The following is a 15,500-nucleotide window of genomic DNA, read 5'->3' on the forward strand; positions in this document are numbered from 1 at the left end:
GCCCGGCGAATCACGTCCACATGTTCTGGTCGTGCCCGGCACTGGATGGGTTCCACGAGGACTATGTCCAAGGTGGTGAAAGTCCAGGTCAAGCTGAGCTGGGGGTTGGCACTATTTGGGTTAACGGATGAGCCGGGAGTGCAGGAGGCGAAAGAGGCCGGTATCCTGGCCTTTGCGTCCCTGGTAGCCCGGCGGAGGATCTTGCTATTATGGAAGGACGCGAAGCCCCCCAGTGTGGAAGCCTGGATAAATGACATGGCAGGGTTCATTAAGCTGGAGAGGATAAAGTTTGCCTTGAGAGGGTCTGTGCAGGGGTTCTTCAGGCGGTAGCAACCGTTCCTAGACTCTCTCGCGGAGCGTTAGGAGGAGGTCAGCAGCAGCAGCAACCCAAGGGTGGGGGGGGGGTCTTCCCCAAGGGTACCTTTGAATGTCATATGGGGGGGTTACTATATTCGGGGGAAACACAATGTCAAAGTTTTGTATTATTTTCGATTGTTGTGTTTGTGTTCTTTTTTCTTTTTGTTGGGGGGGGGGGGGGGTTTGTTAAAATTGTTGGAAAAATCTGAATAAACATATATTTTTTTAAAAAGTTAGCAATCTAAACAGACAACTGTAAAGAAACTTGAGATTCTTTTGAATCTTAAGAATGGACATGGAAGAGGAGAATTTTCATTCACCAAAGTTTATTGCACAACAAAACTCAAATGTGCCTCTTTTTCAAGTTCCCCACTTTCAAGTGAGACTCTAAGATGTCGGGGCAAAAGTAGGCCACTCAGCCCATCGAGTCTGCTCTCCCATTCAATGAGATCATGGCTGATCGGATATAATCCTCAATTTCGCTTTCCCACCTTATCCCCATAACCTTCAATTCCCTTACTGATGAACATATGTCTATCATAGAATTTACAGTGCGGAAGGAGGCCATTCAGCCCATCAAGTCTACACCTGCCCTTGGAAAGAGCACCATACCTCAGCTCTCACACCCACCCTATCCCCGTAACCCAGTAACCCCACCCAACCTAACCATTTTGGACACGAAGGGTAATTTAGCACGTCCAATCCACCTAACCTGCACATCTTTGGACTATCTCAGCCGTGAACATAATTAACGGTCCAGCCTCGACAGCTCTCTGCAATAAAGAATTCCAGAGGGCAAAAATTCGCCCTCATCTCTGCCTGAAATGGGCGACCCCTTCCTCTGCCATTGTGCCCTCTGGTCCTAGACTCTCCTATGAGAAAACTTCTTCTCAGCACTAACACTGTCAAACCCTCTGAGAATCCTATATGTCTCCTCTAAGGTCACCTCTCAGCCTTCTAAATTCCAATGAGTAAAGGACTAATCTATTCAACCCCTCCTCATTCTCCCCACTCCCGAGATCAACCCAGGGACTGCCTCTATTGCCAGTAAATCTTGCTTAGATAAGGGGACCAAAACTGTTCACAGTATTCTAGGTGTGGGCTAACTATTGCCTTGTATAGTTTTAGAAAGACGTCCCTATTTTTATACTCCGTTCCCTTTGAAATAAAGGCGAACATTCCATTTCTTTCCCAATTACCTGCTATACTTGCATGCTAGCTTTTTGTGATTTTGCGCGAGGAACCCCAAATCTCTCTATGTTGCAAGTTCCTGCAGCCTTTTGCTATTTAAATAATATTCAGCTCCTTTATTTTCCTACCAAAGTGCATAACTTCAAATGTATCTGTCTCGATCATAGGGTGATAACCCCAACCCTGAAGCATTTTATGTTCGCGTGGAGTGAAGAATGCTTCCTAATCCTCAGATTAGTGCATCGATTCGAATTTTAACCCGCATTTATTTACTGTGAATCATCTAAAGAAATTAGTTATTAACTGGTAAACTGAAGCTCAGTCATCATCACCCATGCATCTCAACGCAGAATATAGCAGATGTTTTAGTTTATTCATTGTGATTATAGAACAGAATACTTTGCAGCAACTGCGGGACAGACGTATATACTCACATATGATGAGTCTGTCCAAAATTCCATCTCAAAAAAAAACATGATTTTTGTACAAGATGAGGGCCACTGTACAAAGCTACGAATCAAATCAAGATTCTCACCTTCACGGTAACTGGCGTCTGCAAATATATGTTCGCTCTTTTCAATCAGTGCAATCCTGTACGCTCCCTCCAAACTTTAGACCTGACATTGCCCCCTGATGTTTAATTAATTTCACTGCATTTAATCAGCTTGGCATTTCGAATAATAAATTAATTTATGGGCTTTAACTTGGTAAAATTGCTTTGTTAGGAGAGAAATCGATCAGCATATAAACCTGAAAGAGGACTTGGTCAACCTTTCACCTATCCAATGGTTCACCTTTCAATCTCGAATGAGGTACATAAAATTTCTAGATTTATATACAATAACCACTGTATTTCTACATGCCTAAAGTAAAAAAGTGGAATTTTCGACTTCCAATTTATCTACATAGAAATATAAAATTATCTACCCTTTATGCATATCTGCTGTCTTACTCTACTACCTCCACACTTATTAGCTTCAGCCCTTCTTCAAAATTAAAATTTCTCTCCACTTTTGTAAGAAGTTTCATTTGTAAAGAATATTATTTCAAGAATTTTTCAGTTTTGTTCTTGATATATTCCAGCTGATTTGCTGGTCTGAAAGTCCGATAGAGACTGCATGGCAGCTGAGCTGATTGCAGTTTGTTAAAATAATTTTGTTTACAAGCCTTACAAGTCAACAGTAAAACTATTCACGTCAAAATCTAAGTAGCTACTTACTTCTTCCCAGCTGTCTCACGTGAAGTGTCATCTCTGCAATAAAACTCCTGAAATGACATGCACAACATGAAATTAACTCTGTCGTTTCAACACTTTCACCATCCCACTGATACCAAACCAAGTATTAACATTTAACTAAATAATGCCCAGCACATTCGGAATAAATGGCAAGAGATTTGAAAGTTTAATTTTTATACTACAGGTGTGACTGGTGAAGTGGGAATACAAGCACTCCATGCAAATATTTCAGACGTAGATAGAATTCCTGCAAATAGTAATCTAGAAATTTTAAGAATGAGTTGGAACATTGCATCTATTCCAGTTGCTAACAGTGACAATCAGATAACTCTGAACAATAAATAAAATCAAAAATTCAATGGGATTCAAAGACAAATACAACCAATTTCTGTGAAGCAATGCAGTGTTTAGCATGGTGCACAATTAGTGGCACTGCTCTGACTGCTATGCAGGAAATGCAGACCAAGCGTTTACACCAATATCTCCCCACAAGAAGTCGTCTTACAACACCAGGTTAAAGTCCAACAGATTTCTTTGGAATCACTAGCTTTCGGAGCGTAGCTCCTTCGTCAGGTTCAGTCACCTGATGAAGAAGCTACGCTCCGAAAGCTAGTGATTCCAAAGAAATCTGTTGGACTTTAACCTGGTGTTGTAAGACCTCTTACTGTGCCCGCCCCAGTCCAACGCGCCCGGCATCCCCACATCATCCCCACAAGCAAAAATCTTATTTTCGGCAGGCAATGAAGTAGAAATCTTCGGAGGCAGTCAGGCCCATCTACTTGAATACCTACAAAGGAGGATTATAGAGAGGTATTGGTGTAACTCAATAGATGGTTATACAAGCACCATTTACCACAAAAATAGAGTGGAAGCAGAGAACCTTGATTATCAATTGAAAAAGAAAAGTCCTTTGTTTAAAATGGTTATTTGAATTTACAACACAGTCTTGGCATAAACAGAAAAACTTTTAGCCGTAACTGGTATGGCACCCATTGCGTGGAAATTATTTTTAAGCCCCACAAGCCAAATTCGGGTACATTTCATTATCTTACTATGCATCAGAGCAGCTTATGTAACCCATCCGTTGCCATATACAGACTGAGAAGTATTTGGAAATATTTGCCATACACGTGCATGGAAGTATTTGATAAATTACATACTTATTTATGAATCCATTTTTACCTGTGATACAAACAAAATAAATGATTTATGTACAATACAAAACAATGATTACTAGAAAGCATTAAATGTACTAGTTTTGAAGAACTATGTGCTTTAATCTCAAGTGCGCAAGTTCTTGCATGGGTATGCAATTTTTCTTTACATCTGAATCTGATCACAATCAATTGCCAAAACTACCTATTCACATACGTATTAAATCCAGACAACCATTTTATATTCGAGATAAATTTCTTAAAATACAATGATATAAAGAAATGAATTGGAACACATCATATGAAAGATTTTAAGCTGCGTTAATACTTGCTCCATTTATACCTGTAATTTAAAAAGTCAGTGAGGCCCTCGTCAGAAAAACACACTCATGCCCCCTTAGTATGAATAAAAAAAGAAAATTGGCCCCATTACAATTTGGTGATGCAGCATTGTATGTATGGTTAATTTCAACCATGCATCAGTATTTGAATGGAAAACTATCGAGCTGGAACTAGCTTCCTGACTGACCAATTCCATTGAATAATAAAGTAAAATATGGGATTGCCATATCATCCAAATTTTCTATTGCTTTGACATGCATGCAAACACAAGTTTGGTCATGCAGTTCTGAAGATGACAAGCAAATGGTGTTCCATCAATATATGACTCAGTCTTGGAATCTAGTTCTCATCATCCACAGCTTTTCTTCAGTACTATGCATACGTCTTTTTTTTAAATCTGTATAACTCACTTCTGATCCTATATTTGGTCAATTCAGATCAAGCACAGCAACTTCACGATTCAGAGAAGCCTGTTAATAGGCCCATTATCCACCATTCTTGGATGCCAGTATGTTTCTCTGCCAAGCTCAGTAAAGTTCCAATCTCCATCAGCCCTAGGTCCCCTAGAACACCTATAGGAAAAGTGACACCAGAAATCAACAGCTGTCTATGATTGCTTGTACCATCGTTCCTACAGTGGAAGGATACCATGTGGCAGCTTAGTGCAGCCTAAGCAACGTCACATGTTTGCAAGAGAGATTTCTGGTGTCACCTCACCCCCATGACAGATTAAGTGAGCGACAAGTCTGTCACTTTTATTAAGTTTTATATCTACACACATCATTTCTGCTGTAAAAATATTTGCAATCTAACACACGAGTTTTGAAATTGTAATACCATTGCACATTAAGTAGTCAGGGAAGGTCCCCTGACCATTGAGTTTCCAAAGTACATAGCTGGTGTACACCCATGTTTTCTCCCCTCAAGGTAATGACTATTTCATACACTCAAGATATACAACATAAATGCATAATATTTGGGGATATGCAATATAATTAGATGATTTAGTACCTTCCCAAAAGTATAGGCAACATAGGAAAGTGCTTGTACAGTAGATCCCTGCTATTTGGCCAAGTAAAGTTATAAAATCACCAAATAAATGGAAACCATCACCTTGGAACAATATATTGCATCTTGAAGTCCAATAGAAATTCACTAATTTGTTGATTTATTTTCCAATTAGTAGGTATCTACTATATCATATTTAGGTATCCTTAGCATTCATAGGGGTACTGGGCAACTACCCCATAGAAAGCTCTATATAACAAGGCAAGCTGGCTGAGAAACATACTGGTACCATACCATGAAGTATGGAATAACTCCATTTTCAAACAAGCAGAAACCAGGATCACTTCTATGACACTTTAAAAATACTTTTCCCTTACAATGGCTTTCTCATATTTCAATATGCTACTTACAGTACAGTTCCTAAATATATTAGGATTACATTGTCATTTGAGTTAAAAGATCAATTTAAAAACTCGATGTGACCTAAATAGTACATTACAGCTTTACTTAGCTGAAAATTGTTACTCAAATCAACCTTATTTGAGTAACTACAGATTGAACACCCTAAACATTGAACAGTTGCTATACAGTTCAAACTGATCAAACAAGGCAAACTGCCTTTTACAGTCTGCCTACATGCAATCACCATGATAAATTTATCCTGCAGCATTACTACTAAGTTCAATAACAGCATTATGAGGAATACGAGAAAGTTAATGGAGAATCCAAAAACAATCTCAAGGTGTATTTTCGCTGGTCCTTCAAACTCCATCTTTTTTATGGTTTGTCTCTCCTTATTAATCCTTACATTCTTCTTTCTCCAGGCTTGACAGGAGATCAAAAGGTCAAGTTTTTATGCAACCTAGTATTATTCAGAAAAGGCACTGCAGTGACCTGGGAGATTATCGGGTCATCTTTCTCAGTTACTCCAGATACACCGCCCAGGACCCAGGACAAGTCGGTAAAACCAAGAAAAAGAATGAATTTATCGTTGAGTAATTACTCAACAAGCTTATTTTTATGCATAATGTATCTTTGCCATCTGGACTAGCCTGAATCATGGCAAAATAACGTTGCAAACAATTCCTGCTGCATTTTCAAATTATTTTCAGTTTTGTATACAAAGTAAATTGGTGCCTGATTTGGGAAATTAAAAACACAAGAAATCCTGGCAGCTTAAGTAAATAAGCATTTGGAGAGCACCATTTATATCCTCAAAGTTTACCAAGCACCTCTCAATGAAATATATTTGAGATATTGTCATTGTTGTAATGAGAAAAACAAGCAAAGCTTCTTCTTTGGGAGATAGGTTGAGGGGTAAATGTTAGCCAGGTTGATGGAATTTATATGGCAACATTAAAAAAAAAAAATTTTTAAGGGCCAATTTAAAATGGCCAATCCGCCTACTCTGTACATCTCTGGGTTGTGGGGGTGAGACCTATGCGGACATGGGGAGAATATAAAAACTCCATACAGCGTCCTGGGGCCAGGATCGAACCCGGGTCCTCAGGGTTTGAGGCAGCACTACCGTGCCGCCCTCTCATATGGCAATCTTTACATGGGATATTTTATATCCATCAGAGGGGGTAGAGATTTACACTTTAATATTTCATCTAAAAGGCTCCATCCTTGACTGTACAGCACTCCTGCTCTGCTGCATTGAAGTGTCAAACTAGTATATGTGCTTAAATCTCTGAAGTCGGTATTCAATCAGAGGGGTATGTGCTACCACTGCCAACTCTACACATTCAAAGTAGTTTGTAACTTCTGTAATTCAAATCACGGAACTAATTATCTTTCGGATCTAAAATGACAATATATATTTGATTTACTGTCTATGACCGATACAATGTTTATTCTGGAACACGTATTAATTCAACTAGACGGACTTCAAAAGTTGTGCTATTCTTTATTGTGTGGTCTCTGGAAGAATTACTATTTTATTTCAAGCAGATCAGTGCATCGACCACACAAGTTTGGGCAGATCCATTGGAGGCAACAGTCACATTGCTCCCATTTAACCTTATTTCAAAAGTGGGGATTAATAGGCTACTAATTTACCATCTCAGAATTGCATGACATGAAAACCATGAAAATAATTATTGTAGAATTGCTCAATTGATTAGTCCACAATTAAAATAAGCCAAACCTGTTGTGGTCAGGTCCCACTTGTGAAAACTTATAATCTGCTTGAATCTTCTCTTTTTGGAAGAATTGGTTAAGTTGAGCTTTGGCATTTTCAAGTGTCCAGTTGCCATGAAGGCCAGCATTCAAATCCAAGCCTTCAGATTCCAGAGTCTAGGAAAAAGAGTTATTTTGTTACAAAAAGGTGTACAAAAATCATGTTTATCTTTTTTTAATCAAAATGCCATGGCTATGTTTTCCAAAAACTTACACAAAAAGTACAGTGAAGAAATACAATTATTCCTGTAATGGCCAAATATCTAAATGGACTGCCAAACGTGTTGAGGTACTCCGGCTATCAATCTCAACAGTGCCAGATCCCAAACTAGAGAAAGACAGGTCTAAACTAGGTCGGTCTGGGCCCCTGCACCTACTTGTTTAGGATCCATAGCAGTGAAGTCATGTTTACATGCAGCTTGTATATCGACCTTTGAGAAGTGAGAATTTGCTAATTTCCAAACCCAAAGGTATCAATACCAATTACAGTGCCACCATCATCACCAGTTACCTCATTACAGTTCAGAAACAAAACCTCTGTAACCCAATGACGCATCACACACTGACTGACTAAGACACCAAGGAGTATCATTTCTGATTGTTTATTCTACCAATTATGCAGTTTAACAGGACGTCTGAAATGCAAATAGGCATATATATACATTTCTGAATTCACAATCCCAACAAAATACATCTGTACAACTTTTATTTCAAAGGCATAATCTTATTTACAACATGACTTGGCTCAGTCAGAATTCAGAAATGGTGGGCAGCACTGCAGACTCACGACGCCGAGGTCCCAGGTTCGATCCCGGCTCTGGGTCACTGTCTGTGTGGAGTTTGCACATTCTCCCTGTGTTTGCATGGGTTTCGCCCCCACAGCCCAAAGGTGAGCAGGGTAGGTGGATTGGCCACGCTAAATTGCCCCTCAATTGGAAAAATGAATTGGGTACTCTATTTTTTTTTTTTATAAATGTTTTATTGAAAATTTTTCCCCAAACAACAATTTTTCCCCTCTTACAAAGCAAACGCAACAATAACAATACAGAAATTTTAAACAATACACAAGTAACAAAACCCCTTTATCTTTGACCTAAACTAAACCCCCTCCCCCCCCCCCCCCCCCCCCCCCCCCCCCCCCCTCCCCCTGGGTTGCTGCTGCTGGTCATCTGTCTTCCCTCTAACGTTCCCCTAGGTAGTCGAGAAATGGCTGCCACCGCCTGGTGAACCCTTGAGCCGATCCTCTCAGGGCAAACTTTATCTGCTCCAGTTTAATGAACCCCCGCCATATCATTTACCCAGGCCTCCAGTCCGGGGGGTTTCGCCTCCTTCCACATGAGTAGGATCCTGCGCCGGGCTACTAGGGACGCAAAGGCCACAACGTCGGCCTCTTTCGCCTCCTGCACTCCCGGCTCTTCCGCAACTCCAAATAGAGCTAACCCCCAGCCTGGTTTGACCCGGGCCTTCACCACCCGCGAAATCACTCCCGTCACTCCCTTCCAATACCCTTCCAGTGCCGGGCATGCCCAAAACATATGTGCGTGGTTTGCCGGGCTCCCGCCACACCTCCCACATTTGTCCTCCACTCCAAAGAACCTGCTCAATCTTGCTCCCGTTATGTGTGCTCTATGTAGCACCTTAAATTGAATCAGGCTAAGCCTGGCGCATGAGGAAGAGGAATTTACCCTGCTTAGGGCATCAGCCCACATACCCTCCTCTATCTCCTCCCCTAGTTCTTCTTCCCACTTTCCTTTTAGTTCGCCCACCGACTCCTCCCCCTCTTCCCTCATCTCTCGGTAAATCTCTGACACCTTGCCCTCTCCGACCCACACCCCTGAAAGCACCCTGTCCTGTATCCCCTGTGTCGGGAGCAATGGAAATTCCCTCACCTGTTGTCTAGTAAATGCCCTCACCTGCATATATCTCAAGAAATTTCCCCGGGGCAACTTATACTTTTCCTCCAATGCTCCCAAGCTCGCAAAAGTCCCATCTATAAATAAATCTCCCACCCTCCTAATTCCCAACTGGAACCAGTTCTGAAATCCTCCATCCATTCTTCCTGGGGCGAACCTATGGTTGTTCCTGATTGGGGACCCCACCAGGGCTCCCCGCACCCCTCTCTGTCGCCTCCACTGTCCCCAGATATTTAATGTTGCCGCCACCACCGGGTTCGTGGTAAACTTTTTAGGTGAGATCGGTAGCGGCGCCGTCACCAGCGCCTCTAAACTCGTCCCTTTACAGGACTTTCTCTCCAGTCTTTCCCACGCCGCTCCCTCACCCTCCATCATCCATTTACGTATCATTGCCACATTGGCGGCCCAATAGTAATCGCCCAAGTTCGGTAGTGCCAATCCTCCTCTGTCCCTACTACGCTGAAGGAACCCCCTCCTTACTCTCGGAACTTTCCCTGCCCACACGAAGCTCGTGATGCTCCTGTCTATTTTATTAAAAAAGGTCTTAGTGATTAGGATAGGGAGACATTGAAATACAAATAAGAACCTCGGGAGGACCATCATCTTAATTGCTTGCACCCTGCCCGCCAGCGATAGAGGCTGCATGTCCCACCTCTTGAAGTCCTCCTCCATTTGTTCTACCAACCGTGTCAGATTAAGTCTGTGCAAGGTTCCCCAGCTCCTAGCGATCTGAATCCCCAGGTATCGGAAGTTTCTTTCCACTTTCCTTAGAGGCAAGCCTTCTATCTCTCTACTCTGGTCCCCTGGATGTATCACAAATAATTCACTCTTCCCCATGTTTAGCCTATACCCCGAGAAATCCCCGAACCCCCTCAAAATTCGCATAACCTCTATCATTCCCCCCGCTGGGTCCGACACGTATAACAATAGGTCATCCGCATATAACGAGACTCGGTGTTCTTCTCCCCCTCTAATCACCCCTCTCCATTTCCTGGAGTCCCTCAACGCCATGGCCAGAGGTTCAATTGCCAACGCGAACAACAATGGAGACAGCGGGCATCCCTGTCTTGTTCCCCTATATAGTCGGAAATACTCCGATCTATGTCGACCTGTAACTACGCTTGCCGTTGGAGCCCCATAAAGAAGTCTAACCCAGCTAATAAACCCGTTCCCAAACCCAAACCTCCTTAACACTTCCCATAAATACTCCCACTCCACCCTATCAAATGCCTTCTCTGCGTCCATTGCCGCCACTATCTCTGCCTCCCCCTCCACTGGGGGCATCATTATCACCCCTAATAGTCGTCGCACGTTAACATTCAGTTGTCTCCCTTTTACGAACCCTGTCTGGTCTTCGTGCACCACCCCCGGGACACAGTCCTCTATCCTCGATGCCAGTACCTTTGCCAACAATTTGGCGTCCACGTTCAACAATGAAATGGGTCTATAGGACCCGCACTGCAACGGATCTTTATCCCTCTTCAAAATTAACGATATCGTCGCCTCCGACATCGTCGGGGGTAGAGTCCCCCCTTTCCTGGCCTCATTGAACGTCCTCACCATCAACGGGGCCAACAAGTCCACATATTTTCTGTAATACTCCACCGGGAACCCGTCTGGTCCTGGGGCCTTCCCTGCTTGCATGCTTCCCAGTCCCTTAATAACCTCGTCCACCCCAATCGGTGCCCCCAGGCCTACCACCCCCCGCTCCTCCACTTTCGGGAACCTCAATTGGTCCAGGAACTGCCGCATCCCCTCCTCTCCCTCTGGGGGTTGAGACCTATACAGTTCCTCATAGAAGGTCTTGAACACCTCATTTATCTTTCCTGCCCTTCGCACCGTGTCTCCCCTTTCGTCTCTAATTCCTCCTATTTCCCTCGCTGCTGCCCTCTTTCGCAATTGATGAGCCAACAGGCGACTCGCCTTTTCCCCATATTCATACCTCCTCCCCTGTGCCTTCCTCCACAGTACCTCCGCCTTTCTGGTGGTCAGAAGGTCAAATTCCGTCTGGAGTCGTCTCCTCTCCCTGTACAATTCCTCCTCCGGGGTCTCTGCAAATTCCCTATCCACCCTTAAAATCTCCCCCAGTAATCTTTCCCTTTCCTTGGCCTCTGTTTTCCTTTTGTGGGCCCCAATGGAGATCAGCTCTCCTCTGACCACCGCTTTTAGTGCTTCCCATACCACTCCCACCGGGACCTCGCCGTCGTCATTGACCTCCAGGTATCTCTCAATACACCCCCGCACTCTTGCACACACTCCCTCATCCGCCATCAGTCCCACATCTAATCGCCAGAGTGTTCTCTGCTCCCTTTCCTCTCCTAATTCCAGGTCCACCCAATGTGGGGCATGATCCGAAACCGCTATGGCTGAGTACTCAGCTTCTTCCACCCTAGAGATCAACGACCTTCCCAAAACAAAAAAATCTATCCGGGAGTACACTTTATGGACATGGGAGAAGAAGGAATACTCCCTAGCCCTAGGTCTAAGAAATCGCCATGGATCCACTCCCCCCATTTGGTCCATAAACCCCTTAAGTACCTTGGCCGCTGCCGGCCTTCTTCCGGTCCTTGAGCTGGATCTATCTAGCCCCGGGTCCAGCACCGTATTAAAGTCCCCTCCTAAAATCAAGTTTCCTACCTCCAGGTCCGGTATACGCCCCAGCATCCGTCTCATAAATCCCGCATCGTCCCAGTTTGGGGCATACACGTTAACCAACACGACCTCCATTCCCTCCAGCCTGCCACTCACCATTACATATCTACCTCCGCTATCTGCTACGCTGTTCTTTGCTTCAAATGCGACCTGTTTCCCCACCAAAATGGCCACCCCTCTATTCTTTGCGTCCAGTCCTGAGTGGAACACCTGTCCCACCCATCCTTTCCTTAGCCTAACTTGGTCCGCCACCTTTAGGTGCGTCTCTTGGAGCATAACCACGTCTGCCCTTAGTCCTTTCAAATGCGCGAGCACTCGGGCCCTTTTTATCGGTCCGTTCAGGCCTCTCACGTTCCACGTGATCAGCCTCACTAGGGGGCTACCTGCCCCCCTCCCGTGTCGACTAGCCATTACCTTCTCTAGGCCAGTCCCATATCCCGCCTCCGCGCTCCCGCTCGCTCCCCCAGCGTCGCACACCATCCCCGCCCACCCACTCTTTAGCCATTTCCTTTTGGATTTCCGCAGCAGCAACCCAGTTGTCCCCCCCCCCCCTTCTCCCTCCCTCCTCCCCTCCCCGCTAGATCTCTTTCTAGCTTGATTGCTCCCCCCATATTACTTCCGTAAGTCAGCTAACTTCAACTGACCCCGGCTACTCCTGCTCACTCCTCGACCCCCCCCATGTGGGGAAGTCCCATCCGCCTTGCGCCTGTCTTCCCGCCTTATTCTTTCTGGTGCGGGAACATCCCTTTACCTGACCCGCCTCTTATGGCGCAGCTCCCTTTCCCCTCCCCCTCCCCTTCCCCATTCTCCAACTATGTCCCGTCTTTCCCCCCTCACCGGCGCCCACATTTCCCCAATGTCTCCCCCCTTCCCTGTTTACTTCTCAATTAACTTCCACCGTAACATTAACAATAACATTTCCTGCAGCATCAGTCCCTCAGTTCCGATCCAATTTCTCTTCTTTGATGAAGGTCCATGCTTCCTCCGCCGTCTCGAAATAATGGTGTCTCTCCTGATACGTGACCCATAGTCTTGCCGGCTGCAGCATCCCGAACTTGACCTTCCTTTTATGCAACACCTCTTTGGCTCGGTTGAAGCTCGCCCTCCTTCTCGCCACCTCCGCACTCCAATCCTGGTATACCCGTACCACTGCATTCTCCCATCTGCTACTCCGCACCTTTTTAGCCCATCTCAGGACCTCTTCTCTATCCTTAAGGCGGTAAAATCGCACGATTATCGCCCTGGGTGGTTCTCCCGCTTTTGGTCTTCTCGCCGGAATCCGATTTGCCCACTCCACCTCCAAGGGGCCCGTAGGGGCCTCAGCACCCATCAGTGAGCTCAGCATCGTACTTGCGTACGCTCCACAGTCCACTCCTTCCACACCCTCAGGGAGACCCAGTATCCGAAGGTTCTTCCTTCGCGCTCCATTTTCTAGGGCTTCGATCCTTTCAGTACACTTTTTATGAAGTGCCTCGTGCGTCTGTGTCTTAACCGCCAGGCCCAGGATCTCGTCCTCATTATCTGTCACCTTCTGCTCCACCACGCGGAGCTCTGTCTCCTGGGTCTTTAATGTCTCCTTGAGCCCCTCAATTGCCTGTAGCAACGGGGTCAGCACCTCCCTCTTCAGCAGCTCCACGCACCGTCTCACAATTTCATGCTCAGGCCCCCATGTCGCCTGCGCTTTCTCCGCCGCCATCTTGTACTTCTCTCTTTCTGACCCTTTGGTCGACGATTCCTCGCGCTGCAGCCGCCGCCGCCGGTTTTTTCCTCCTTCGTTTGGGGGGGACTCCCTTCTCACACGCCCCACACCGGGTTGCGTCGTCGAAAAATTCCCCGTTGGGGCTCTTAAAAGAGCCCGAAGGTCCGTCGGAGCTGGAGCCGCCGAAGCGTGCGGCTAGCTAGGCATCACCGCAACCGGAAGTCCCTTCAGTGGCCTTGATGAGGTCTTTTCACAGTTGTTCCCTCTGCTGCTAGAATTCACCTTTGATACAGGCCCTCAGGTCAGCTTGCAGCTTTAAGCTTGCCCTTCCCCCGCCTGCATGCTGGAAGAGGCCCTGTTTATCCTGTAGTTGCAGCCAAATCTTTCACTGTTCCTGCGTGTGTCTGGCAACCAAGAGACATACCCTTCCTGGGGGACACTGTCGGGGGAATATTGCCGCCTTCTTCCCACACCGGGAAATGTCAAACAAATGCCGTGGGGGCCCTGTAAAAGAGCCCAAAAGTCCGTTCCAAGCAGGAGCTGCCGAATGTGCGACCTAGCTCTGCATAGCCGCACCCGGAAGTCGAATTGGGTACTCTAAATTGATTTATTTTTTAAATCAAAAATTGCAACACCAGACAATGTTCCATGCAACCTGAAATGTTAACTGTTTCACTCTACAGATGCAACCAGGCCTGTGTATTTCTGTATTTATTTCCTATTTCCAACATTGTGTTTTTCTTGAGGGAAAATGCAATTTTGTCTGTACTTATTAGTACGTGTTATGCAGAAAGTATCTCTCAAACTACCTCAGTGATCATACTTAATTATTAATGGGTAGCATAGTAGTTAACACTGTTGCTTCACAACGGCAGGGTCCCAGGTTTGATTCCCAGCTTGGGTCACTGTCTGTGCAGAGTCTACATGTTCTCCTTGTGTCTGCGTGGGGTTCCTCCGGTTTCCTTCCACAAGTCCTGAAAGACGTGCTGTTAGGTAATTTGTGGACATTCTGAATTCTCCCCATGTTCCGGAACAGGCGCCGGAATGTGGCGACTAGGGGCTTTTCACAGTAACTTCATTGCAGTGTTAATGTAAACCCACTTGTGACAATAAAGATTAATAAATTATTAAAGACAGTCACTGCACAGCTCTACTTACTGCTTGGGCTTCCTGTTCATCTCTCTTCTCATAATACTCCTTTAGATTGGCTCCACGTTCCCAATAACCACTGAATCCTGCTCCCCCACGTCCTCCTCCCCCGCGTCCTCCACAGCCAGAATCTACAATGGCAAAATTTTAAGCAATACTTATTAAAGATCATTACCCTTTTAGCCTCAATTAAGCTTAGAGGTCAAGTTCAAAGGCACTCTGATATTGCCTGTGTGTTGCTGGTGCCTAATGCACATATACTGCATACATATATACTACTTATCAATTCAAACCGAGACATTTAGACTTGTGGCAAATAACTGTTTTCACTGGGCTTACAAGAGATGGCCATGGCATAATAATGCATAAACTAGCTTATTAGATTCAATCAACGTGTGGTGCTTGGAGATTTAAACTTAGCACATTTAAATCCTGATCAAACCCAATAGACCTCCTCTATATAATCATAAAATGAAACAGCACAGGAAGAGGACATCAAGCCTACTACTGGGCCTGTTCTGGCTTTTTGATACAGCTATTCAATTCATCATGCTCCTTTCCCATTTTCCAATTATATTATTTCCCTTTTCAGATATTTATCCAATTCTCTATTAAAT

The 15,500-nt window shown here is 44.8% G+C and overlaps 1 protein-coding gene across 3 annotated transcripts in view; it reads right to left on the minus strand.

Moving 5' to 3' along the window:
• The window catches only part of dhx9 (DEAH (Asp-Glu-Ala-His) box helicase 9), a 133,440-nt gene that overhangs the window by 72,626 nt on the left and 45,314 nt on the right, over positions 1-15,500 (minus strand). For 2 of the 3 annotated variants that reach the window (XM_072511240.1, XM_072511239.1), the window contains 3 exons: positions 14,893-15,014; positions 7,439-7,587; positions 2,768-2,814 (listed from right to left, as the gene is read on the minus strand). In XM_072511240.1, the coding sequence (XP_072367341.1) occupies positions 2,768-2,814; positions 7,439-7,587; positions 14,893-15,014 (318 nt within the window). Of the gene's footprint in view, positions 1-2,767; positions 2,815-4,691; positions 4,827-7,438; positions 7,588-14,892; positions 15,015-15,500 lie in introns of those variants that run through there. The other variant, XM_072511241.1, reaches the window with a different exon arrangement.

Source organism: Scyliorhinus torazame, chromosome 7, assembly GCF_047496885.1.
Source record: "Scyliorhinus torazame isolate Kashiwa2021f chromosome 7, sScyTor2.1, whole genome shotgun sequence".
NCBI classification, from domain to species: domain Eukaryota; kingdom Metazoa; phylum Chordata; class Chondrichthyes; order Carcharhiniformes; family Scyliorhinidae; genus Scyliorhinus; species Scyliorhinus torazame.